General features: G+C 46.6%; 1 protein-coding gene across 2 annotated transcripts; it reads right to left on the bottom strand.

Moving 5' to 3' along the window:
- LMAN2 (lectin, mannose binding 2) lies at positions 1-23,948 on the bottom strand. Of its 2 annotated transcripts, none has more exons than XM_047090583.1 (8): positions 23,556-23,948; positions 23,269-23,387; positions 11,207-11,324; positions 10,251-10,330; positions 9,907-10,068; positions 9,684-9,798; positions 6,609-6,728; positions 1-109 (listed from the first exon to the last, which is right to left on the bottom strand). In XM_047090583.1, the coding sequence occupies exons 1-8, from the start codon at positions 23,749-23,751 to the stop codon at positions 69-71; spliced, it is 951 nt and encodes a 316-aa protein (XP_046946539.1). In that variant the 5' UTR covers positions 23,752-23,948; the 3' UTR covers positions 1-68. The 2 variants fall into 2 exon arrangements, with proteins under 2 accessions (XP_046946539.1, XP_046946529.1); XM_047090573.1 differs by lacking the exon at positions 1-109 and adding an exon at positions 4,167-4,842 and having other exon boundaries at positions 23,556-23,945.
- Between the last annotated feature and the right edge of the window lie 4,025 nt (positions 23,949-27,973).

Raw genomic sequence — 27,973 nt, 5'->3', positions numbered from 1 at the left:
CTGATTTCCCCACCAGACTGTAAGTTCCATGGGGGACTGTAGTTCCTTTTGCTGTCGTTTCCCAGGGCCTACAACAGTGTGTGGCATTGAGTGGGCACGTCAATATTACCTGCAGAGAAGACCCCTACAGGTTAGAAAACTTGACATATACACGGCAGGGAAGAGGGCTATTCTTAGTCTCAAATAACAGAAAACATGACTCATGGTAGTTTGAGCAAATACAAATTTATTTATTTTACATAAAAGCCCAGCAGTCCAGGGCTGCGGCAGCCCTGGATGTCCTGAGGACACATGCTCCACCCAGCTCTGGTGCTCACTACTGCCCCCATGGTCACAGGGGGCTTTTGCACCTCTGGGGGTCACCCCCACTGTCCAGCAGGAAGAGGATGGGCAAACAGCCACGCCAGCTGCCATCTGGCGCTTTTTACCGAGAGTCCCCTCGGCAGGCACAGCTCTCACAGAGCCACCCTAGCTAAGAAGCTGGAGAATTTAGCTAAACATCTGGCCTTCCAGCCATGAAACAGGAGGAAGACGAGGGAGCGGTGTCTGGAGCACTTGATTCAGCAGCGCTGTGGCTTGTGTGGAAGAATGAATGTCAGGAAATGTTTTGACAACTGGCTATACATAGTGGGAAAACCAGATCCCTACATCATACTCCACACAAAAGTCAATTTCATGGAGATTATAAACTAAGTCTGAACAAAATTTTCAGACTTTTGGGGGAAAAATATTTGGAAAAGATTAGTAATTGACATTAAAATATAGACAGTAAATCATATGACATTAGAAAATCAAAAGACACACATGCTGAGAGGTAATCCGCAAAAGCACATACCTGAAGATCCCATGAGAATGGGCATGTAACCACAAGAAAAAGGTAAGGGGCAAAAAAATTACACCACCATGGACGGATCCTTGAGGATACAAAAATCCTCAACCTGATTAGCTGAGAAATGCAAATTAAAACTTTTATACCTATCAGATCATCAATAAGTAAACATTGATAATATCAAGTGCTAAGAAATGGGCAGGGGGAATCTCAGTCACCAAGGTGGGAGCAGAATGAATACAATCCACAAGACCAATCTGACAACCAGTAAGACTGGAACGTACATAAGTTACACAAGTAAGTTACAACCCGGCAGTTCCTCACACTTGTGCATGGATGGAGATGGGCTCCAGAACATTTAGAGCAGCATCTTAAGAGCAAAAACCTGGAAACCATCCAAACATCCAGCAGTGGCCAAATGGAGAAACTGGAGTCCACTCATGCCACATCTTGAGCTACATCTAATGCAAAGATTCACAAACAGTGCTGAATTTTAAGAGCTGAGGAATACGTCTGTGTACCATTTGTAATTTTTTAGAATGCAAAACATTACTATGCGTTTAGGGATACATACCTCTACAGTAACATTTTTAAGAAACATAAAACAAAATCAGGGGCACCTGGGTGGCTCAGTTGGTTGAGCATTGGACTTCAGCTCAGGTCATGATCTCACGGTTCATGAGTTCAAGCCCCATATTGGGCTCACTGCTGTCAGCTTCAGATCCTCTGTCCCCCTCTCTCACTGTCCCTTCCCCACTTGCACTCTCTCTCTCAAAAATAAATTTAACATTAAAGAAAGAAAGAAACATAAAAAAATCAGAATCCGCAGCAATTACCTCCAAGAGGGGGGGCACCTATTTTGGGCAGGGGACAAAGAAGGGTGCAAATGCATCAGCCATGTTTCATTTCTCATGCTGTACAACAGGTGCAGTGATATACATTTATATCTAACTTCTATATGATGAAATAACTGTTTTTAAACTCACGTGACAGGGCACCTAGGTGGCTCAGTCGGTTGAGCATCCGACTTTGGCTTGGGTCATGATTGTAGTTTATGAGTTCGAGCCCCACAGTGGGCTCACTGTGCTGAAGCTGCTGTCAGGGTGGAGTCTGACTTGGATCCTCTGGCCCCCTTTCCTGCCCCTCACCCCCCTCAAAAATAAACATTTAAAAATAATAAATGCATGTGGCAAAAATGTAGATTACAGTAGCATGAACCCACATATATGAAAAAGCAGATGTGAGAACACAAATCTAACCTTCTAGGAAAGCACCTCCAGGTTTGAACTTTGAAAGGGATGCAAACAAGCCGCTGACCGCCAAGAACAGACCAGGACCACTTCAAGATCAGCCTTCAAATCACTAGTCTACACCTGCCACTTCTCAAGCCTATATGCTCATCTGAACCACCCAACGTGGTTGTTTTCAAACTGCCCCTGCCCACACCCCACCTACTTCTTAAACCCAAACTGTAGAGCACAGAGGACTGAGTTTCATTCTCCAGATGTCTCCAACATGCAGCCAAAGGCAAGAGCCATACAGGACAGGATGCCAATTTGCCTAATAATTCAGGAATTCGGGGAAGGCCAAGATAGGGCCAAAATTAAAGGCCAAATATGGCGAGTGTAGTGCAGATTATGGTGGTTGTAGCAGCCACAGAGAGTTCCAGATTCCAGGCCTCAGTCATTCATGTCAGTACAGACACGGCACTCGCCAAGGAAGAAGATGCTCAGTGAGTCAGGAGCCACCCAGCCTAGCAGATTTTTGATGTCCAAGTGGGTTAAGTGTTGTGGAGAGAAATGAGTTAATACGTGTCAACTGCTCAGAACCACGCCTGGGATATAGTAAGCACTCAAAGTTAGCTACTTTTCAAGTAAAGAAATTGTTCTGGGGAAAGTGCTCAATAAAATATTTCAATAAGGAAGATCATGTTTTCTCTTACAGCTTCATGAACAGGCTCCCAGCCCCATGAGAAGAAAACACAGCTCAGAATTCTCTGTCACTGTGAATTTATAAACAATCTCTTGACATCTCACCTGCCAAAAGACGGGTCCTATGTGGACACAGGACACATCGAGAGGGATAAGAGACCAAGAACAGTAGATCAATGAAGAGCTCAGGGGAGTGAGGGTGAAAGACTGACAGGAATATATGTTCTTACTCTTTACCACATCTACTTCTATCCACTTTTTATAAGAATCTCATCAAGAATGTTAATTATAAGAAGCCTGGTTACAACAGGGAGACAGGTTGCTCTGTTTTTAAAATGGAGAGTTGGGGCGCCTGGGTGGCTCAGATGGTTGAGCATCCAACTTCTGCTCAAGTCATGGTCTCACAGTCTGTGGGTTCGAACCCTGCGTCAGGCCCTGTGCTGACAGTTCAGAGACAGGAGTCTGTTTCGGCTTCTGTGTCTCCCTCTCTCTCTGCCCCTCCCCCAAATAAACATAAAAAAAAAATTTTTTTTTTTTTAAAAGATGGAGACTCAAATGTCATTTAAGTGGAAGATGCTGGGGGCACCTGGGTGGCTCAGTTGGTTGGGCGTCCGACTTCGGCACAGGTCATGATCTCACAGTCCGTGAGTTCGAGCCCCGCATTGGGCTCTGTGCTGACAGCTCAGAGCCAGGAGTCTGTTTTGGATTCTGTGTCTTCCTCGCTCTCTACCCCTCCCCCGCTCAAGCTCTCTCTCTCTCTCTCAAAAATAAATAAAACATAAAAAAAAAAAAAAAGTGCAAGATGCTGATGGCTCCGGAATGGATGGGGACACACTGTTCCATGGCGGGGTCAGGAGCACCGAAGAACAGTCTGGAGAGCAGAGGCAGGCCATGGCCAGGACAGACAGACCCAAGAAAGCTGCCAGATGATGGTACTTTCCTTTTAGCTGCCGGCTTTCTTCCACTCCCTGTGCCATCTTTCTCCCCTCGAGGCACCCCAAAGGGAATACCTTTACCGACCCCAGCCTGTCCTTCTGTACCCACAAATCCCTTCCAGATCTTCCTGAAGCCCCCCTTAGCCCGAGTTCCCTAGAGTTCACTTGCACTTAGGTCCCACCCTCTGTGTGGTACCCTACATCTTCCCCTGCCCAGAGTGAGAGGCTCAGAGAACGTGGAAGATGGCACAAGGCCCCATCCCCATGACCTCATTTGCTATGTGACACTGGGCAAGTTTCGCTTGACCTCCCAGAGCTGTGCTTCCCCATCTGGGAAGAGGGAGCACAGCACTTGCCTCCTGGGGCTGTGTGGCAAGGCCGAGGGGAGGAGGCTGAGAGCTGTAAAGCACTGGCCACCTGGAAGTTACTTGAAGGAAAAGAAAAGCAAGCCCCTTAGGACAGTCACACAGCTGAGGTTGGTTATTTCACTTTATTTAGCAAACGGTCACACTCTGAGCCCCACCAAATTGCTCCTCCAGCCTCACTCGAGGCTCTGCCTTGGGAAGAAGCTCCGAGGGTGACCAGAAAGGCCCAGGTTCCCCAGTCAGCCTCCTTTTCCACCAACACACACCGCACAGAACAAAATCACTGCTTGCATCATCAGACACCCACCACAAGGTGGTTGGAGGGCCCTCCAGTGTTCAAGAGCCACCTGCCAGGGCCCAGCTCCAGGCACAGACTCCTCCCTGCTCCTGAGATGGGTGAGGACCTCTGCCCCAGGTGTGGGATGCCAAACCCTATTCCCCAGCCCTGCAGCTTATCCCTGCTGGGCAAGAAGCAAAATGTACGAAAATACTTTAATTATTTCTTTGAAACGGTTAAGAAATAAGGTCGTCTTGTTTTTCTTTTACAATCTCAGTAAAAAAAAGTTCACATTAGTGCCGGGGCCCAAAACCAGGCCTTCCCCAGAGCAGAGCGCCGGCCGCTCAGTAGAATCGCTTGTTCCGCTCCTGCCGCTTCTGAAACACTACGGCCCCCACCACGGCGCACACGATGATGCCCAGGAGCGCACATAGCAGCAGCAGGAACACCCGCCACCCCGTCAGGGGCCCGCTGCGGAAGTTTCCCGTCGGGTCATCCACATTGTCTGGGGGAGAAGAGAGGGGGAGCTGAAGTGGTAAAGTGGAGAGAGAGGTCAGGTGGGCTCCCGGGAGACAGGGAGTCCAACAGGACTGAGCAGAGCAATAGGCCGCAGCCAGCCCTGTGTCCTGCTCACAGCTATACCAGAGAGGGGCGGGGGAATAGACACAGGAATAATCCCACTGGGACTGAGGTTCCCAGGGAGCAAGGCCTCAGGTGTCTTCTCTGAAAGGGGCTGGTGAAAACCGAATTCCTGGCCTCCCCAGGAGAGCCTGAGTCAGCACAAGGCAAGCCCAAGACCTGCATTCACAAGCCCCACCCTGGCCCCATGCAGTCAGTGGTCCAAGATCCTGACCTAGAGAGACACAGCCCTGGCCGAAAGCGGCCCTGACTTACACCTGGATGTATTCCATGGTCCCTAGTGGGGGAATCTCCCAGGCCCTCCATCCCCTGTCCTTCTTCTCCAGCCACACCACTTCTCTGCTTGCTAACATCAAGAATTCTACCAGAAACAAGGCCCTGACACATGAGATATTCTCCTGGAATCCCAACTACCCTGGGATGGGGAGCTCATAATCTCACTTTTAGAGAAGGCTGAGAGCAGGAACAGACTTTGTCAAGTTCACTAGTCTGTGGGTGAAGGGACAGGAATCTGGACTCAAGTCCTCCTGCCCTGTGCAGCCTCGGCCCTATTCCTGCCACTCGGCCTCCCTCCGGAGCCACAGCCCTAGCCCTCCACTCCTCACTGTGGAGGAGGCCTGGAATGCCAGGCAGGAGCCAAGCTACGTCATCCTTTCCCACACAACCTAACCAGGGCAGGCCTGCTGACGTGGTCTCACCACCAGCCTCTCTTTTCCTCTGCCCCCTTCTCTGCCTCAGTCACTAGACTAAGCCCTAGGACGGCACCTAGCCCATGGCTAGGCAGTGAATGAAAGCTCTGGAACCATCTGCTAAAGGAGCAAATGGATCAACAGGTCTGCAAATGAGTTAAGCCCTGCCTGGCCAACCTTATTGGGTTGCTGGGTAGGTCAGAGCAGAGGAATTCTCTGAAAGCCCTCAGCCAGAAACCCTCCAATCAAAGGTTGCAAAAACAGTGGGTACACGGCAGGATTTGTTTAGCCCCTGAGATATTTGTAAGCAATGTGAATCTTAAAAAAGTGAGAGGTCACATTAAGTGCTGGGTTCCACTCTGGCTCACACTCTACATGGTGACCTTGGGCTAGGCTGAGAGGCTCCTCAGTGCCCCCATCCTGGCCCATAGGCAAACTTCAGGGTTCTTGGATGTCTACACACATAGGAGTTTCACTTCAACCAGAACTCTTGCTCTGTGAGGAGAGACTGGTGGCTAATTAGCACCATGGAAAGAGTCCAGGCTTTGGGGCTTTGCAAAAACTCAAAGTTGATTCTTGTCTTTACTTCTTTCTAGCTGAGGAAACCTGGAGGACCAGTTGCCCTGGCTAGTGGCAGCACCTACTTCCCAGGCCATTCACTGAGACCACACACATGTTGTATCAGAATGCCCTGCATGCCACCTATACCAACAAACTGGCCCCTCTGGCTTTACTGGCCATTAACCCCGCACTAAGCACTAGCCGAAATAGGCACCAGGTGCTCACAAATCTACTCATTAGCACTGGCTGCTGATTCAAGACCCCAAGCCACAATCACAACTGGACCAAGCAAGAGCAAATGGACCATACACACTCAGCCAAGCCATACCCACTGCAACCCCATACCAGGCCACCCAGGCCCAGGCGGGCCTTGCATACATACCTTTGGGTGACTTGAGGAAATTGACACTGGGCTCAATCTTGGTCCAGTCAATGTTCTCTTCATCAGGCGTATGTTCTACCATCAGCTGGAACAGTTTCATGGAGATGATGTCATGATTGTCTGTAGGATCAAGAGTTAGCTTAGAAGGAGCATGGAGACTGCCTTAGGGCCCATGGCCTTCCCCAGAGAGAAGCTGCTGCTCCAGTCCCTCAGAGTGGCGAGGTCCCCCAGGGAGAATTCTGCTCCTGCCTAGTGAGGGGTCTTTTTTCTTCCCAGTGACCCCCAGCTGCCCCTAGTAGGTATTCCAGGAGCTAGAATACCTCTAGAACTCAACAATAACAAACCTGGGAGGAGGCAGGACAGAAAAAAAGCATGGATTTTACAGTCAAAATCACCTGGGTCTAAGTCCTGAGGCAGTTTCCTTGTTTGTAAATCCAGGTTATAATCTCCATCTTGCCTGGTAATCATGGCAAGAAAATGAGAAAGTACACACAAAGCAGAGACAGATTGCCCAGCAGATAGTATGTACCAGAAAAGGACCTGCATGTTATTCTACAGCCAATTGAGAAGTCTGATCTTCCCGAGGGGCAGGCAGGCAGCTGCCAGGTGCTCCCATGAGAGACCCAAGTTCATAATGCAGATGAACGACTCAGCAACCAGCTGAGGGTGAGGCTTTAATACCTGGGCAGTGATTGTCCCAGAAAACACTAGAGACAGGCTCAGGTATGGGCAGAAGATAACTTCTGCTTGACAGTTAAGTGACCACCCCATTTGTGAGATGGGGAGGTGCAATCAGAGCCAAGACAGGGGTCCTGGTCCCTTGATTCCAGCATCAGTTCAGCTAACCTACTGGAACCTGAGGAAAAGCCTCATTTCAAGAGGAACTCCGTGGAAACCGGAAAAGGGACAGCCTAAAGAGCAAGGACCTGGCAACTGGGTCAGGCAGAGCCAAGTGGTATCTCAGAGCCCAGCACACACAGCCCCGGAGGCGCAGGGACAAGTCCTGACTCTGAAGTTCGACCAGAGTTTCCACCCAAGCTCTGCCCTTCCTAGGTGTGAACGTGGGGAAATCCCTTCAACTCTCAAATTCCCAATGGTCTCAGATGTATAAAAGGGAAAAGAGGGGCGCCTGGGTGGCTCCGTCAGTTAAGCGTCCGACTTCAGCTCAGGTCATGATCTCATGGTTTGTGAGTTTGAGCCCTGCATTGCACTCTCTGCTGTCAGCGCAGAGCCTGCTTCAGATCCCCTGTCTCCCTCTCTCTCTCTGCCTCTCCCCTGTGCGTGTACTCTCTCTCCCAGAATAAACAAAAAAAGAATTAAAAGGGAAAAGAGACCACTACATCATGTGACTCCCCATGAGACGCCTGCTGCAGAGGCCGGCATTCCCAACTCTCTGATTAATGGTCAGGCACTACTGTGTAGATAGTCAATTTCCAACACTCTTTATTGGGCCTCTCCAAATAGCCTTAGAGAGCATCCACCTGCCACAGATCTGGCTTTGTTTCCAGAACCTTCTCCTGACATATGCTGATGTACTACCCAATGAAATTCCAGATAACCTGAGTTGAAGGACTATGACACAAGACTGACATCCAGCTGGTAACTAATTACCAAGTAATCAACGAGCAAGTAATGATTACCTGAAGCTGGGTAACAGGGGCAAAGGGACTTATTGGACTATCCACACTAAAAACTTTAAAACCCCAAAGCAACGGACTCTCTAGGAACCTCGACATTTCAAGGGTGAAGGGGAAGCTCTCAGAAACGTCTATCCTGAGGATAAATAAGCCCTCTGTCTGGTCCTATACGTTGCTTCCCACTTCTGGTCAGCAAGAGCTGACCCTGGGCTTGGTGCCAGCCCTCTGAGGACCCTGATGCCTTCTGAGGACCATGGCCAAGGGTCACTATAAAGTGTCACCCAGGCCTGGTGGCCCAGCGAGGCTTGCATAGGCTAGCAGCATCCCAATGCATACAGACACACTGTGGGCCAAAGAAGATAAGAGCCCTGACTTTATGAAGCTTACAATTCAGTTAAGCATACCTAGAAAATGAAATAAATTACATGGTAGATTCCAAGATGGTTAAATGCAATGAAGAAAAATAAAGCCAAGAAAGGTGGTAAGGAGTGCATAGGAGACGGGGGTATGTAGGAATCAGGGAAGGCCCCAGTGAGGAAGTGACATCTGAGTAAGACCTGAAGGAGGTAAGAATGAGGCACAGGTAAAAAGGCTAAAGCAGGAGGGCGCTGGTGTATCTGAAGAAGAGCTGAGAGTGATGTAAAGGAGCAGGAAGCCATGAGTCACGGCTGATGCGGTAGGGGAGGCATGGCACACAGGGCCCAGCAACCGCTACTGGGACAGACAGGGGCCTTGACTCTGCAGAAGACGAGAAGAGTGGCAAGACCTCATTTGAGCTTTAACGGAATCGCTCTGACTGAACTGGGAGAGACTGTTGGGGAACTGGTGTGGAAGGAGGGGACCACATGGGAGGCTCCTGCAGTTGTCCAAGCGAGTGAAGATGATGGCCTGGACCTGCCAAGTAGTAAGAGAGGAAAAGTAGTCTGTTGCCCTGAGAAGACAAACCTAGCAAGACTCACCAAAGGATGAGAGGTGGCGTGTGAGAGAAAAAATAGAGACCACAGTGGCACCAAGTCTTCTTGGACTGAGCAACTAGAGTAACAGAAGTGCCATTTATGTCTTGGTGGCAAGATGTGGGCTTCAGCTATTGGCAGGTGAAGGCTGAAATGCCTGTTGGGTATCCAGGCAGAGATGCTGAGCAGGCTGTTGGGTGACACAGGTCTGGAAAGGTCTGGGCTGGTGATGGAAATGTGGGACCCTGTAGCATACTCAGCCCCCTAGCTGCAGAGGGGAAGACTGCTGAGGGAGTGCTCACGGAATAAAGCCCCAAGTGTGACAACATTCCCAGATGCTAGAAAGTAGAGGAAGAAACCCAGGTGTGTGTGGAACCAAAGGAAAGAAGTTTAAGAAGGAAAGCTATCAACTATGTCACGAGCTCCCGACAGACCAGGGAAGGTCAAGACTGAGACTTAATGCCTCCCTCAGCCCAGATGCTCACCAGACAGGTCTCCGGTGCCAGCCGAGGCTCCAAAGTAGTAGCCAGTGGGCAGGCGCACTCCCGTGATGTCGATGCAATTCTTCCACTCGTTCTTGTCCTCTAGGTCGGTCATCACCTGCAGCCAGCCAGCAAGTCAAGTACGTGCCAGGTCCAAGCCCGCCCATCAACTTAAGCCTCTACGGAACTGGCACAGGCATAACCGGCCCCCATCCTGCCTGCTCACCGTCAGACGGCCACGGGAGTAGCGAACAGCCAGGAAGGTATCATGATCGCGGTTGCGGAAGTCAGCCGTGCAGCCTGCCAGCTCAGTCCAGCGGCCATCCTTGCTATGGTCGTAGGACAGGGAGCCATTGTTCACCATCACCGAGATGTACGGGAACACACGCTGAGACCGAGACACCAGTTACTCTATGGCCAGCCCATCCTGTGGGAGGCACTGGGGTAGCCCGCCACCCTGATCCCTGGAGGCCCCTTTTGTGCTGAGACCAGAGAGAAGTCTTGGTTCCCACCCCCCAGCCAACTGCCCAGTCCTTCCTGTCCTGTCTGAGGGAGAGAGCAGAGGCATACCTCTGTGGTCTCATCATTGGGATATGTGTCCAAGAAGATGGCTAGGCCATGGAAGTTGTCTTTGCTTCCAAACACAGGCCCTGGAATTAGAAGGAGATGCTTTTGTAATGGGAGATATTGGAGTTGTCCCCTGGGTACCTGAAGGACAAAGTATTGCCAGTATGGGTGGGGGAAAAGGGAGGCTGATTTGTGGTCATTCACCCAGGAAAGAGAAGGGATCTCTAAGGCAGGAGGAGGTATAGGGGTACAGCAGAGAGGACTCAAAGCTTGAAACCGTTAACTGTTGAGGGGTCAGTACCTGGACATGTGCTCTGACATGTCAGGTGACAAGGGGGCAGAAAGGACTCCTACAGAAGAAAGGAAACCCCATCCTCTGCCCAAGGGTCAGCAACTTTCTGTCAAAGGCCAGACAGGAAACATTAGGCTTTGCAGCCACATATGGCCTCAGTCACAGTCTTCCTTGTTTTTGCTTTTTTAAAAACAGTAGAGGGGCGCCTGGGTGGCGCAGTCGGTTAAGCGTCCGACTTCAGCCAGGTCACGATCTCGCGGTCCGTGAGTTCGAGCCCCGTGTCGGGCTCTGGGCTGATGGCTCAGAGCCTGGAGCCTGTTTCCGATTCTGTGTCTCCCTCTCTCTCTGCCCCTCCCCCGTTCATGCTCTGTCTCTCTCTGTCCCAAAAAAATAAATAAACGTTGAAAAAAAAAAATTTTTTTAAAAAAATAAAAAAAATAAAAATAAAAAATAAAAAAAAAAAAACAGTAGAAAGGTAAAATCCATTCTTAGCTGGTGTACAACACCAGGCCACAATGGGGTTTAGAGTTGAGCTGCAGGATCCAGCTATCCCTCTTCGCAAAGGGACACTCCCTAGAGCAGACTCGAGGTCCCAGGTTTCCTCAAAGAGGAGCTCCAGTGCCCTAACCTGGGCAGAATGCCCCCACCTATACAAGCACCTCCCTACCTGGCACAAGGCGGTCCCGGGTATACCACAAGGCAATGCCATCTCCATGGAGATTCTTCTTCCCTGCACCGTGGACTTTGAAGTGGACATGCATCTCCCAGTCCTTGAGGAAGCAAGGCTGGAGAGAAAGCAGAGAGAGCTACTTCAGAGCTCCCTGGGCCTTCCTGCCAAACAGAGGTGACGCATACAGGCCCATCTCCTCCGCAGAGACTGGACACTCCTCGAAAAAGGGGCAGGTAGCAGGGTCACAAGTGCCACTGACCAACAGACCACCTCAGCATTCTCAGCAGGAAGAGAGGGGGGTGCTGGGCCTCCCAGGTGGGAAGGAGGGAGGTCACACAGTGTCCCAAGCTGTCTGAGGCCCAGACTCTGCCCACTCTGGCCCAGTCTTCTCTTGAGCCTGGCCACAGGTTCTCACACTGATTCACCTTCCTCAACACCAGCCAAACCCATCAGCCCTGTTTCCTTTCCATCTCCACCGCTCCTGCCCCAAAATCTTCTCGAACTAACCCTATTGGAGCCACATATTTTACAAAAAGAAAACCCATTCAGAGACAAAATAACTTGTCCACAGCAGGTATGGATGGTCTTGACTCACATTCAGATCTTAGAAACTTGTATTGTGTCATATATCTCCCATGGCCTTCACGCCTTTAACACAAAGTGCAGCAATTCTTTTCTGGTCTTCCATCCCCACTGTCTTTCCCTTCTAACCAACCTTCTGGATGACTCCAAACCCCAAGTTCTTGGCCAGCATACCTCCTGCCTCTTGCAGGCCCAGCCGAACTTCAGTGTGATGACAGTGCCAGGGCTGGGGGGCTGGAAAGGTCATGTTCTGGGGTCTCTGGACAACTGTGATACGAAAGAAGGCAGATACACCCAGGCATTCAGGAACATCAGGTGCAGAGCTGGACACTGTCCACAATAAGGGAAACAGCCTGGCCTCATCCACTAGAAAGTTCCTCATGAAAACTAAGGTGTTGACAAATACTTTAACAGGAACCCACTTGGAGGAAGTCTGCAGTTGGGTACATGAGCAAGTATTTAAACAAAGGCCCAGGGGGCGCCTGGGTGGCTCAGTCAGTTAAGTGTCTGACTTCAGCTCAGGTCATGATCTTGCGATTCTTGAGTTCAAGTCCCACATCAGGCTCTGTGCTGACAGCTCAGAACCTGGATCATGCTTCAGATTCTGTGTCTCCCTCTTTCTCTTTCCCTACTCTGTGCACACACTCTCTAAAATAAACATTTAAAAAAATTAAAATAAAGGCCCATCAGAAAGGCAAACTAGAACAAGATGTTGTTGACTTATCCAATTGGCAACTATTAAAGAGATCATTAATACCAGTGCAGATGAGGATGGAAAGAAACACATGTTCTCAATCAATGGGATTATTGATACTCCCATCTTCTGGGGGTCAATCTGGTTGCTGTGGGTTTTTTAACAGACTCAAGACAGATCCATAAGCCTTTACACCTGAAGATACCAAAGATACTAAGCGAAAGAAAGTAAGTTGCAAAAGTGCTTTTAAAAAAAATTCGTAGGAGTGCCTGGGTGGCTCAGTCAGTTGAGTGCCCGACTTCAGCTCAGGTCATGATCTCACAGTCCGTGAGTTCGAGCCCTATGTCAGGCTCTGTGCTGATAGCTCAGAGCCTGGAGCCTGCTTCAGATTCTGTGTCTCCCTCTCTCTCTGCACCCCCCCCCCCCTCATGCTCTGTCTCTCTCTGTCTCAAAAATAAAAACATTAAAAAAATTTTTAATAAATATTAGTATATATAGAGAAAAAAACTAAAAGAACATGAACCAATATTAACGATAGCTGACTTTGGTAGGGGAACTACAAGAAATGTTTACTTTCTATGTTTGAATTTTGTATAATGAACATAATTCAAAAAATCAAAAATAAAAGATCAAAAACAAAAAACTTTAAGGGGACCTGGCTGGCTCAGTTAGTAGAGCACAGGACTCTTAATCTCGGGATCGCTGGGCATAAAGCTCACTTAATTTTAAAAGATGTTTAAAAAAATTAAAATAAAAAACTGAGAAACTTTACATCCCACCATGGGTGATGTGGCTTGTGCATTCACTGATTCATCAGTGTACAGTTTCAGTCAGCTGTGGGCATCAAAAACCAAGGTGATGAGACCCAGCTCCGGCCCCTAAGAATGCAGAGCTGGTGGACACCTAACAACAGCTTGCAAGTAGTGTGAAATCTTAGCCTTCCCAGCTCTTGGCCAGTTGTGGCTCTGGGGAATCTGCAGATTCTACAGGGGACAACTGAGAGGTGAGGAGACAGATAGATGGACTAAGACTCTGCCCCAAGGCCTACTGAGAGAGTGGAAGGCCTGGTGAACCAAGCTTGCTTTGGGCTGGAACCGCAAAGACAGCAACCCAAAAACAAGAGTGAATGAGGAAAGGCCCTCCCAGGGGCAGTAGCTCAGCTTGAGCCCTCTCAATCCCTGAAAAGTACATTAAAGTGACTCACCCAGGCCTCAAATCTTTCAACAAGCAATATTACAAATACAGTATCTGGCATACAATAAACAACCAAGCACATAAAAAGACAAGTTATCAACAAGGCCAGAAAAGAGGGAGAAAACAGGCTGATGGGAATTCCAGATACTGGACTTTCAAATAACTAGTTTACTATAATCAAGGGGATAAATATAAGATGGAGAATTTCAAAAAATAAAAGAAACTTTATATATATATTTTTAATATTTATTTTGATGGGGGGGGAGGGGGAGAGAGAGAGAGAGAACAAGCAGGGAAGGGTCTGAGAGAGGAGACAGAATCCCAAGCAGGCTCCATGCCACCAGTGCACAATGCAAGGCTTGATCTCATGAACCATGAGATCATGACCTGAGCTAAAACCAAGAATGAGACACTTTAACTGAGTCACCCAGGTGTCCTAAAAATAACTGGGGAAAAAAAGGAGAAAAAAAAAAAATCACACTACTAAAAAAAAAAAAAAAAAACAGTCCTAGAACTAAAAAAACACAGTAACTGAAATTAACAATGTAATGGACAGGTAGATTAAAAACAGATGAAGAGAGAATCTGTGATCTCAAGGCCAGAGAGGTTAAAAAAAAAAAAATATGTAGGATGAAGCAGAGAGAATGAATGGTAGATACAAAATTGTAAGAGAGAGTGAAAAACTCTAAGATACATAAACTGGAGTTTCAGAATGAGAAGTGAGAGAACAGGGCAAAGGAATATTTAAAGAGATGTCCAAGCACTTACTAAAACTGATTCACAGACATTTCACCACAAATCTTAAATCTTACAAACCAAAGAAGACAAAAAGAAAACCAGGGGCACCTGGGTGGCTTAGTCAGTTAAGCAACTGACTTCCGCTCCGGTCATGATCTCATGGTCCGTGGGTTTGAGCCCCACACTGGGTCTGCACTGACAGTGTGGAGACTACTTAGAATTCTCTCTCTCTCCTTCTTTCTCTCTGCCCCTCTCCTGCTTGCACATTCTCTCCCTTCTCTAAAAAATAAATAAACTTAAAAAAAAAAAAAAAGAAAACCACACCTAGGCACAAAAAGGAAGGGAGGGAGTCAGTTAAGCATCCGACTCTTCATTTCAGCTTAGGTTATGATCTTATGGTTCATGGGATTGAGCTCCACATGGGGCTCTGAGCTGGCAACATGCAGCCTGCTTGGGATTCTCTCTCCCTCTCTCTCTGCGTGCACTCTTCCCCCCACCCCTCTCTCTCAAATAAACATTTTTAGAAATAAGTGAATAAGGGGCTCAGATGGTTAAGTATCTGACTTTGGCTCAGGTCATGATCTCACAGTTTTGTGAGTTCAAGCCCTGTGTCGAGCTCTGTGCTGACAGCTCAGAGCCTGGGGCCCGCTTCAGATTCTGTGTCTCCCTCTCTCTCTGCCCCTGCCCCACTTGCACTGTCTCTCAAAAATGAATAAATATTTTTAAATTTTTAAATAATAAAATGAACACAGGATTCTATGCTTAGCAAATGCATCCTTCAAGAATGAAGATAAAATTAAAACATTTTCAGATAAAAAAGACTTTTTAAAAAAAGACATTTTTATTTATTTATTTTAGTTTATTTATCTGAGAGAGGGAGAGTGCAAGCAGGGGTGGGGGGGAAAGAAAGAGAGAGAGGGAGGGAGGAAAAACATATGAATCCCAAGCAGGCTCCTTGCTGGCAGGGCTCAAATTCACAAACCACGAGACCATGACCTGAGCCAAAGTTGGACACTTAACCAACTGAGTCACCCAGACGCCCCCAAAAAGAGTCGTTTTTAGATAAACAAAAACATTAAAACTGTCTTTCATTCATCAGAGAGAAAGAAAATTATCCAGATGTAAAGTCAGAGATTCAGGAAGGAACAAAGAACAAAAAAACCCCAATAAATAGGAGGGTAAAAATCTAAATAAATATTTGCGTGAAACAATGTTTTAAAATAGAATTAAAATAAATAACAATGGGGTAAATAAAGTTAAAGTATTCTAAGAGCCTTGCATTGTCCAGGAAGAAGGTACACATTATCGTTAGACTTTGGTAAAATATGGCTGTGTTTTAAACTCGAGTAATCACTGAAGAATTGGGAAGCAAGCAAAGAACTTTCGAGCTAGCAGAAGAGTAAAAATGGAACAAAAATTAACCAACTCAAAAGAAGACCAGAGAGAAAAATGAACAGAGAATGAGCAGTACAAATAGAAAGTAAATAATAAAAAAATAATAACTTAAAATTGTTTTAATTTTTTAAATAAAAATAATAGGAAGGTGGATTAAAGCAAAACACATCAGTAATTTTACTAAATGTGAACTACATTCTGATAAGGGTACATAAGGTCTCCCTGTATTATTTCTTACAACTGCATGTAAATTTACAATTATCTCAAAAAGTTTAATTTTAAAACTAAATAAAGGGTAAAAGCCTTAAACTCAAGAGCTAAAACCATAAACCTCTTAGAAGAAAACACAGGGAAAATCTTCACAACACTGGATTTAGCAAGATTTCTTGGATAGGACACGAAAGCACAGACGACAACAACAAAATAAAGTGAATTGCATCAAAATTAAAAATTCTTGGGGCACCTGTGTGGCTCAGTCGGTTAAGCATCTGACTGGCTCAGGTCATGATTTCACAGTTAAGAGTTCAAGTCCTGCATCAGGCTCTCTGCTTCAACGCAAAGCCCACTTAGAATCCTGTCTCCCTCTCTCTGCCCTCTCCTGCTCACACTTTCTTCCTCTCTCTCAAAAATAAACAAACAACAACAACAAAAATTCTTGCACATCAAAAACATCAAGATAATAAAAAGACAACCACGAGGGGCGCCTGGGTGGCGCAGTCGGTTAAGCGTCCGACTTCAGCCAGGTCACGATCTCGCGGTCCGTGAGTTCGAGCCCCGCGTCAGGCTCTGGGCTGATGGCTCAGAGCCTGGAGCCTGTTTCCAATTCTGTGTCTCCCTCTCTCTGCCCCTCCCCTGTTCATGCTCTGTCTCTCTCTGTCCCAAAAATAAATAAATGTTGAAAAAAAAAAAATTAAAAAAAAAAAAAAAAAAAAGACAACCACGAAATGGAATATTTCCAAATCATGTAACTGGGAAGGGATTAATGTCTCCAGAATATAGAGAACTCCTAAAGTTAAAAACACAATTTAAAAATGAACAAAAGAGGGGCACCTGGGTGGCTCAGTCGGTTGAGTGTCCGACTTCAGCTCAGGTCACGATCTCACGGTCTGTGAGTTCGAGCCCCGCGTCAGGCTCTGGGCTGATGGCCCGGAGCCTGGAGCCTGCTTCCGATTCTGTGTCTTCCTCTCTCTCTGCTCCTCCCCCGTTCATGCTCTGTCTCTCTCTGTCTCAAAAATAAATAAACGTTAAAAAAAAAAATTTTTTATTTTTTTTTTTTTAATTTGGGGGAGGAGCAGAGAGAGAGGGAGACACAGAATCAGAAACAGGCTCCAGGCTCCGGGCCATCAGCCCAGAGCCTGACGCGGGGCTCGAACTCACAGACCGTGAGATCGTGACCTGAGCTGAAGTCGGACACTCAACCGAATGCGCCACCCAGGCGCCCCAAAAAAAAAAAAAATTTTTAAAAATGAACAAAAGACTTGACATTTTTCCAAAAAGAAGATAAACAGCAAATAAGCACATGAAAGAATGCTCAACGTCATTAGTTATTAGAGAAATGCAAATCAAAACTACAAGATATCCCCTCACACTCATTAGGATAGATGACTATCATAAAAAAAAACAAAAACAAACAAACAAAAAAAAAAACACAGAAAAAGTGTTGGCAAGGATGTGGAGAAACTGGAACCTTTACACACTGCTGGTGGGAATGTAAAATGGTGTAGCTACTGTGGAAAACAGTTTGATTGTCCTCAAAAAGTTGAATATAGAATTACCATAGGACCCAGCGATTCCACTTCCTAGGTGGGGAGGAAAAAAAAAAAAAGCAAGGACTCAGACACTCATACACACCCGTGTTCTTGACAGCATTATTCACAATAGCCAAAAGGTGGAAACAACCCAAGTGTTCATCAACAAATACATGAATTAACAAAATGTGTACACACACAGAAGAATATTGCTCAGCCATAAAAGGAATGAAGTACTGACACAGGCTACAACATGGACAAACTCTGAAGACATTATGCTAAATTATAAATTAGTAAGCCAAACACAGACAAATACTCTAGGATTTCATTAAATGAGGTCCCTAAAAGAGTAAAATTCAGACAGAAAGAAGAATATTGGTTACCAGGGGCTCTGGGGAGCAGGAAATGGAGAGTCACTGTTGAATGAGTACAGAGTTTCAGTCTGGGAAGATAGGAAAATTCTGGAGATGGACAGCAGTGATGGTTGCACAACAAGGTGAATGAACTGCCACTGAACTGGACACTTAAAATGGTTAAGATGGTAAATTTTATGGTATGGACATTTACCGTAATAAAAAATGTTTCCCCAATTTTCTTTTACACGTGCAGCTACATAAATACGATAATCAAATTAATTTTTTATAGATAGCCATTATATTCCTTTTAATGTTTATTTTTGTGAGAGAGAGAGAGAGCGAGCACCCGCGCGAGTCCACACATGAGAAGGGGAGGGGCAGAAAGAGGGAGACAGAGGATCCTAAGTGGGCTCTGCATTGACAGCAGACAGCCTAATGCAGGGCTCAAACCCACGAGCCAGGAGATCCCCACCTGAGCCAAGATCAGACACTCAACTGACTAAGCCACCCAGGCACCTCACCATTACATTTTTAAACACCGTTTAAATGCCAAGGAGCATCCTACTGAAGAGAACGGTTTCATAAATTAAATGATGTAAAAGTGGGGGAAAAAAGGTTAAAATGGTAAATGGTGTTACGTGTATTTTACCACAAAAATAAACCAACAACCCCTCAAAAGACTAATTACATGGAGTTAACAAGAAAATAACTCTAAGTCATAAAGAAATGGAAAAAAGGAAAAGGACAGGAAAAGATACAGCATGCAAACACTAACCGAAAGCAAGCTTGTGTAGCTATATCAATAACAAAATTTAAAAAGGGACATTTTAGTAACAAAAACATTTTTTTTTAACATTTATTTATTTTTAAGACAGAGAGAGACAGAGCATGAACGGGGGAGGGGCAGAGAGAGAGGGAGACACAGAATCGGAAGCAGGCTCCAGGCTCTGAGCCATCAGCCCAGAGCCTGACGCGGGGCTCGAACTCACGGACCGCGAGATCGTGACCTGAGCCGAAGTCGGACGCTCAACGACTGAGCCACCCAGGCGCCCCCAAAAACATTTCTTAATAACAGATTCCCTTTACCAGGAAAATTTTGGCCTCAAAAATCTGTAAAGCAGAAACTAACGGAATTACAAAAGTAAAAACAAATCCACAGAGAAATTTTAACATACCTCTCTTAGTAATCGATAAAAACAAGCAAAAACATCAGGAAGAATACAGATATTTGAACCCAATCAGTAAATTTAACTAAGGACCAAACAGCACACCGTACTCAACGACCTGAGAATCCACATTCTTTGCAGACACACACAGAAAATTTTCCAGAAACCAGACCATTTGCAAGACTCAACAGACCTCCAAGAAATGAAATAACAGATAGCATTCCTTGACCATGGTGAAACCAAACTAGATATTAACAACAACTTAATTTTCTAATAACTAGAAAAGCCCTTATATATTTGAAAAAAATTTTTTAAATATCTCACCTCCACAAAAGTTAGCCCAAAACCAGATTCCAAACGGTCTCTTTGGTGCCCAGGAGTTTTCTGTACCTGAGAACAATGCACTGAGCTGAGACCCCAAGCTGGTGCAAGGTGTGCCTCCAAGCAGAAGGGCAACTGAGAACAGGGATATGAGAAAGGAACACCTACCCTCCTGCCCCTGGTATGTTCACAGGGAGAGGAGTTTCAGGAAAGAGTACACACAGAAGTTGAAACCTGGAAACTGATTCCTACAGGACTATCTGGGCCTTAGAAAGTCTTTGCACGTGGCAGATTGAAGACTGTAGATCAGTGGAGGGAAATACCAAAATAGAGACAATATAAAGCCTCTGAAGGATTTTAAGCAGGTGCAGGTGAAGTACCAGCTGGAACGGACTTAGAAGCTGATTTTGGAAGGAGGACTCGACAGCCGTGGTTTTCCACCCTAGCTGCACAGCTGAGCCAGCTGGGGAGCTCAGAAATCTTAATGCCCTGACCCTCCCCCGAGCCAATTAAATCAGAATCATGTGGCAATCATAGAGCATTTTACACTTAGTGGTTTCCACGTCCTTGCAACTAGTGGAAGGCAGAGCTAATCCAATAGTTAACTGATACATCATCATTTTGATGAAAGATCACTACATGACTTTGAGTTTATAAACCAACAGAAGTTTAAAATATTGAGTGTCCCTGCTATATCTCCATCTACTATTTAAGTAAACACAGATTCTCAGCATTCACATCTATAAAAACACAAAGTAGAAGTGGTGCTGAGGCCTGTCTCATTCTGACAATACCCATCCAGACAGGGACTGGGGGGACAACAGCTTATTGAGATGCATTTCAATAAATTTTTACTTTTACAATAATTATCTCAAAATTGTGTAATGAATTTATTTTGACCAACTGTGTATCAATAATAATTGTAACACCCCCCCATATTAAAACTTAGTTTCAAGGTCCCAACAAAGTTAAAATGTTAATTTTTTTCTAATTTATTTTTATTTTAGAGAGAGAGAGAGAATGGAGGAGAGGGGCAGGGAGAAAGAGAGAGAGAATCTTAAGCAGGCCGCATGCTCTACAACGAGCCCGACGCAGCACTGGATCCCAAAACCCTAGGATCAAGGCCTGAGCTGAAACAAAGAGTCAGATGCTCAACCGAATGAGCCACCCAGGTGCCCCCAAAGTTAAAAGGTTTAAATTATTATGCTTATTTTAGTTACAGAGAATAGAACAAGCTAATCAAGAAGAAATTTTCAAGCATTAAATACATGGCATAGGATAAAATTGTGTGGGATGAGATGAAAACACACATTGAATTAAAAAACTGATGTATAATTCAGGCTGATTCACAGTGTTTAAAACACAATTGAAACATTTAGATTCCACTGAACATACTGAAGAGTACCAAACAGCTTTATTTTAAAATGGCAATATTTACATATGCTAGAAACTACATCCTTTGCAAATATTCAAACTTACAATAATTTGGGATATGAACTTTTATTTTAATTTTTTTTTCAACGTTTATTTATTTTTGGGACAGAGAGAGACAGAGCATGAACGGGGGAGGGGCAGAGAGAGAGGGAGACACAGAATCGGAAACAGGCTCCAGGCTCTGAGCAGTCAGCACAGAGCCCGACGCGGGGCTCGAACTCACGGACCGCGAGATCGTGACCTGGCTGAAGTCGGACGCTTAACCGACTGCGCCACCCAGGCGCCCCGGGATATGAACTTTTAAAAAGCACAAGAGGATATATACTTTCAGACAGTACATCAGCCAAAAAAGGTCAACCACCACCTCTGCAGCCTCCACACAAGGCTCCTCAAGATGGGGCCCAATCAGCCCCTTGGGCATCCCCCTATGTCCTGTGCTCCAGTCAGTCTTGAGACTTCACCTTGGGGCCACTCCATGGTCTGGACCTCGCCACTGAAACAGCACAGCTGTGTTTTTCTCTTTGCTCAGAGAACAGCAGGTGCTTAGGAGTGTTTGCTAATTCAGTCCCTCTCCCAGGTGGGGGCACGTAACAAAGAAAAGTCCAGAAACCAGCTCTCCAGCCCAGTAAAGGAAGAGGTGGTTCTTGGGAAGCACTAGGCAGAAAATTCTAAGACTTCCAAGCAATTTCTTTCAAGATTTACAGGAAACATTCCAACCTTTTAAGAATATCTGCAGGGCCAAATAGGAAAGGCCCTAGAACTGAATAGGGATGTGGGGGAAGAATAGTTACATTCCAGACTAAAAATCTGATGTAGTATAGAATCCTCTCAGCCCTGTGACATTGCCACACCACTGACAATGCCAACCAATAGTTATATATACAACCATAATTAAGTTACCTGTAGCTGAACCAATTTCTAATAGTTCTAGTCCTATTTGTACCTTCCTTAAAAAATAAAAAATTTAATGCTATACTGAACTCACTTCCATAAAAAATGTAACACTACAGTATAATTTTTTAAAATTATCTGGAAGCCCTAAGACAGAATAATGTGACAGAATGTGACTTGGGGAGATAAAGTAGTTAATGAAATACTGAGTGGGTGGCACTCAAGCTGAGACACACCAGATGAGAAAGAACCAGGCAGGCATGAAGAGCCAGAAGGCAATGTGCCCAGACAGAGAGAACAACAAGTGCAAAGATCCTGAGGCAAGAAAGCAGCCAGAGAGGCTGGAACAAAATTACTAGAATGAATGGAGACACCAGGCACCAGGGGCCAGACTGTATAGACATAATGCTTGTTTATCCCTTGATGAGAGACCCCAGGCTCTGAGGATCAGAGTGAAAGCTGAAGAAAGTAAACCAGATGTCCCTAGCAAAGGAGAGGAGGAGTGGAAGAGACAGGCAGATGAGGCAACACAAGGACGGCGTAGTCTCCCAGAACTTAATGAGGAAGCCACTCAGAATGGACCAAAGAACAGGGTGGAGAAAACTAGGACAATGGCCAACAGCTTAAGCCATGGGAAGAGTTGGAATCAGGTAGGCAGGGGCAGCATCTGCCCCAAGCTGTGACCCAGCCCAAAATTATTCCCCTTTCACCCCTTTCCTGACCTCGACCTCCTCAGTGTGGAGTCTGTGTAGCGACTTATCTTGGCCACTAGTTATGTATGACATGCTAGTGACACTCGAGGTTCCCTAACCTCTAAAGCAAAAGTCACAGAAATTAAAACTGCCTACAAGTCCAGCTCCTCTATACCACTGATGACAAGATCATCAATGAAACACTGGGGAAATGGATGGAGTCTGCAAGTATTTCTAAGGGATTCCTCCACCGTACAGGGGTAGGGGGTCAAGTGTAGCAAGTGAATTGCTGGGCTTAGATATCAGACAGATCAGAATTTAAACGTTTATACCATTCGCTGTGTTAGCTCTGCATAAAGCCACAATAGCCAACTATTTCAAACAGCCTGTTTGAGAATTAAATACAATAAGGCATCATAAGGCCAGTGCCTAACACACAGAAACCACCCAATAAAGATGTTCATTCCATTTATCCCACTGTTGAGGGTTCAATTCAGACAGCCGGAGAGTTCCGTGCTTACTAGCTAAGTGACTTTGAGAAAGGCACTTTCAACTCTAAGCCTCAGCGTAGTCAGTAAAATGGAAATAACATCACTTACTTCACAAGGCTTTTGAAGAAACTAAATGAGAAAGGTGGAAAGTGTCAGGTGCAGTTCCTGACACGTCGTAGCTTCAATAGTCATTACCTGTTAATGTCACCACTGATGAGCGTTACCAAGATGAGGAAGACCTGGGCGGGAGAGAAAGGTGCCAAGCAAACCTTCGAACTAAGCTCAGGTCTGGGTGCTGCAGAGACTGGGAGTAGTGGCTTACTTAAGGGTATGCCTAACCTCCTGGGAGCCACTCACCTGGTGGTTCCAGATAGAGCCCTCTTTGCTGCGCTCATCAGGGGTCAAACGCACGTACTGGCTCGTGAGTATAGTGCTGCCTTGGAAATCCCAGAGGGGCATGGAGCTGGAACCGACCCCTGTGGGCAGAGACGGACAGAGACAGGTGCGTAAGAAGCCATTCCAGGACTGGCCTTGCCAAAGACAGGAAACCCACAAAGCTGCTTTGCTCAGGAGAAAGGAACTCCCTTGTCCAACCCTGTCCAGCCTCGCACTCACCCAGCACCCATTCCCGCCCCAGGCCTCACCTTGGTAGGGCTTGATAAGCGAATGCTCCCGCTTGAGGTGTTCACTGTTGCCGTCAGTTATATCTGCAACAACCGGCCCCAGCAACAGAAAAAGAAGTAGAGGTGTAGTGGGGCCAGGGCCAGGGCCGGGAAGCCCAGGCCTCCCCCGGCACCGCCGGCCCCAGCCCCAGCGCCAAAACCAGCCTTCCGCCGCCATTCTCCGTTCCTCTCGGCCACTTCCGCCCTGGGACTTCCGCCTTCCGGGTGTGCCATCTAATGGCCTCCGGCCGGAAACCCTCCAAACCTAGTGTCACCGGGAAGTTAAAAAAGCAAGGCCTCGCAGCCGGAGGGAAGGCGGCTTTATTTACCAACCAGCTCCCCCAGCCTGGTCGAGTGCTGTTACATCTCCTTAACGGCTGCGAGGAACCTGTCGGCCAGCTTCGGCAATGGGTTCTTATGCGCGACAAGAGCTGCAACCAATCATTGAACAGCACGTTAAGCTTGTGAGCCAACGAGGAACAGAGGGATGGTTTGAGTCAGGGGAAGAGCGAGGGTCCTCTGCGAAGCGAGGCGTGCTGGGACTTGTAGTTTTTTGGGTCTTTCGCGCAGGCTGGAGAGACGAAGACTACAACGATCCTGTCAACCTGCCGGTGATCGAGTCTGGACTAACGTTTCTCAGAATTGAAGGCGGAGGCCTGAACTCCAACTCCTGTGCTCCCTCGGACTCACTGGATGGCCCTAGCTAGTTTTCTTTAGCCGTCTGTGGCCCCACCGCTCCCCAGCATCCCGCCTTCAGAAAAATAGAGGGTGTACACAGTCCCAGCTCCTAATACCCAATCGAGTTTACGCAGTAGGAGCAGACCGAAATCCTGTCCGGGACCCCAGTGTTAGTTGGGACCCATCTGGATCCAAACCATGTTAGTGCCCATCTGCTGCAGCTGGAAGCAGCAGCCCTTAAAGGTTGAGGAAAGCTGACTGTGGGAAAGAGGTCAAAAACTGCTGGCCTACAGCCGGATAGGGCTCTGTTTTACCTGCTCATGCTATTTCAATACATGATTCAAATATCGATATTTTTGGTTTGGTTTGGGTTTTGTGGGGGTTTGGGGGGGGGAGAGGGAGAGAATTGAGTCGGGGAGGGGCAGGGAGCAAGAGAGAATCTTAAGCAGCCTCCACACCCAGAGTGGAGCCCTACTGGGGGGGCTCTATGACCCTGGGATCATGACCTAAGCCAAAATCAAGCGACCGACACCCAACCAGCTGAGCCACCCAGGTGCCGCTCAATATTTTTATCTACTTTTTATTAAAAAAAATTTTTTTTTAACATTTATTTTTGAGAGACAGAGGCAGAGCGTGAGCAGAGGAGGGGCAGAGAGAGAGACACACACAGAATCTAAAGCAGGCTCCAGGCTCTGAGCCATAAGCACAGAGCCTGATGCGGGGCTCCAACTCACCAACCATGAGATAATGACCTGACCTGAAGTCGGACACTTAACCAGTTGAGCCACCCAGGTGCCCCTCAATATATTTTTTAACGTTTATTTATTTTTGAGAGAGACAATGCGAGTGGGTTAGGGGCAGAGAGAGAGGGAGACACAGAATCCGAAGCAGGCTCCAGGCTTTGAGCTGTCAGCACAGAGCCCTTTGCGGGACTCGAACTCAGGAGCTGTGAGATCATGACCTGAGCCGAAGTCAGATGCTCAACCGACTGAGCCACCCAGGCGCCCCAATCCCCTCAATATTTTTAAACTGAGAGACTTAAATTCATATTAGAAATCCAAATTTCTAGTTTTTCAGGAAAATCTGAAGATCCAACCACACTAGGCCCATGAGGCCCCACAAAAGCTTTCCTGTGCTGAGCTAGCCTCCCCTCTGGCCACTAATTTATAGTAACTCTGGCCCCTCTAGACATATGAATTAATGACCGCTGTTACAGATCAGAGGGGAGGTGGGGATCCCTTGTTGGTTGCTCCTTTATTTAAAGAAGCTGTCCCTTGCGGCACCTGGGTGGCTCAATCAGTTAAGCAGCTGACTCCTGGTTAATAAAGAAGCTGCCCTTTGGGATGAATGAATTTATCAGGGTTAAGTGCTGAGACATCTTTTCTGGATCACATATTTTTTTTTAATTGTGTTACCTTTTATTATTTTACAATATATTTCAAAAAATGCTGTTACAGTTGCCTTAACTGCTTGGATCACATATTTTTAATAAGCTTACTATTAAAGTAATATGCTCGTATACGCAATACAGAAATATAATACAACAAAAGTTCCCTGCCACTCCCCTCCCTAGGGGTATTCCCTTCCAGAAATTATATCTATACAAACAAGAATATGTATGTTCCACTAGACCTCTAGGAAGGGTGGGATTTTTGTCAGCTATGGCCACTTCTGCTGCATCCCCAGCATCTACAACAGTGCTTGGCACAAAGGAGGTGATTAATAATTAGTAAAAATATGAATATTTGTTCTAAAACCTGGAATTGGATCATGCAGAATGAGTAGGAGTTTACCAGCAAAAGGAAAGGCATTCTTAGCAGAGGGAACAGGAGATGCAAAGGCCCAGAAGGATGCTCGGGGGCATATGGGATGAAAACAGTTCAGAATGGCTGAGGAGAGGTGGAGGAGGGTATAGCTAAGGCCAGAACTTGAAGGGCCTTCAATTTCCCAACTAAGGAACATGGCTTTTTTCCAGAAAGCACTGGGATGGTTTTAAGCATGGGAGGGGCCAACATGGTTTTCTCTGACTATGGTGAAGAGAAAAGATTGGAGGGGCATAGCAGGTGGGGAGACTGAATAGAAGGTTATTATGGCCAAATGAGAGACAACAAGGCCTGAGCCCAGGAAGCCTCCAGAGGGAAGGGGGATCAGATATTAAAAATTGATCTACTGTGGGAAGCCAAGGAGAGATAAGCTGAGAACAGTGTTCTGTGGGCTGGAGGTACCCCACTGCTCTCGTGGAGTGGAGAAAATTAGATAAGGACTAAGAGATGGGAAGTTCTGGGTTGGCTGGGGTCCCTGGGGTAAAGATGTGGTCAAAGGTAAAATTGGCATCCATAGTTCAGAGGTGGGCAGAGGAGAGGATGACCTTAGCAGGGGTCAGAGACTGTAAATGGGCCTTTTCAGGGAGGAAGATGAGGTCTTGGCACCTGGGCTTGTGATGGCCCAGGAGCAGCTCCTGGCACCCAAGCACACTTATTCACAACAGTCTCTGACTTGATGTGTAAACTTGGGGAACTCATTTGTCTCCAAGTCTCAGTTTCCTTATCTGTAAAATGTAAATAATGAGCACCACTCACAAAGAGGTTGTGAGGAACAAATGAAGTTGGGAGAAGCCCCTGTAAATGGTAACACCCTTTATGAAGCCTCGGCCCAGGTCCATAGCCCAGCAGACAGACAAGCAGTCTCCACTGACATCATACACTCTATAAAACCCTCACAGGCACATTGACATTGTCATGTCAATGGCACCTTATTAAGACCACTGCTGGCAATGCTCCAGGCTCCAAATCAACCCCCAATATACACACCAAGTCTGACTGAATCCCTCTATCTGGGTGGCCTGGAGCAAGGTGTCTGGAGAGAGGTGAGTCAGGGCTGAGTGAAGAGGTATATTAAGTAAGGTAACACTAGCTGCTATCAAAAATAGACTTTAATGTGTATAACAGCTCAAAGTTTATTCCTCACTCTCCAAACAGCACAAAGCTAGTGTTTCTGGTTAATGGGTGGCTTGCCTTTGTGCCCTAATACAAAGACCCTGTCTCCTTTCTTCTGTGGCTCCACAATCCCTTAAAGCCTCATCATCTTCTGCATCCAGCCAAGCTAAAGGGGAAAGAGAGAATGTGGAGGGTACATACTACTTAAAAGTCTTGGCCCAGAAATGGTGCACATCATCTCACTCCCATTTAATTGGTGGGACTAGTCACATGGCCACACCTGACTGCAAATGAGCCTGGGAATTTAAAGTTTAACCATGTGCCCAGGAGGAAGAGGACATGAATTTGTGGTGAAGAGTCAGTTAGTTTCTGCCACTGAAGGGTTCAGGTCATGGCCCTAGAAAAGGGCAGTAGCGTAAAGGGTAGAAAACAGTAGAGGCGCCCAAACCAGAGTGGTGGGGGACATGAGGGCTCTAAGCCTGTACTTGGGGTAAAACAAGTCCTGTAGTGGGTATGTGCCTGTGTAAGAACGAGGCAAACTGAGGACTCTGGCTAAAGGGCCTGAGTTCAGCTGGCACTGGGTCAGGGCTGGGAAGGCATGGTGTCACTCTTCAGTCGACAGTACTACACCAAGGTGGAACTTTTATGTGGGTGGAAATGAATGCACACATGTCAAACACAGATGCAACTGATCCATTCCGCTGCCTGGGTGGGTAAGCATACCCACCTGCTTGCACATACATACCTGCTTGCACATGTCACTGGGGTGGCTGACTACTTATACAC

Source organism: Lynx rufus, unplaced genomic scaffold, assembly GCF_022079265.1.
Source record: "Lynx rufus isolate CCGP_SWC_20201006 ecotype Redwood Valley unplaced genomic scaffold, mLynRuf1.p SCAF_1, whole genome shotgun sequence".
Lineage (NCBI taxonomy): Eukaryota > Metazoa > Chordata > Mammalia > Carnivora > Felidae > Lynx > Lynx rufus.
This window is presented reverse-complemented; position numbering and strand designations above follow the sequence as displayed.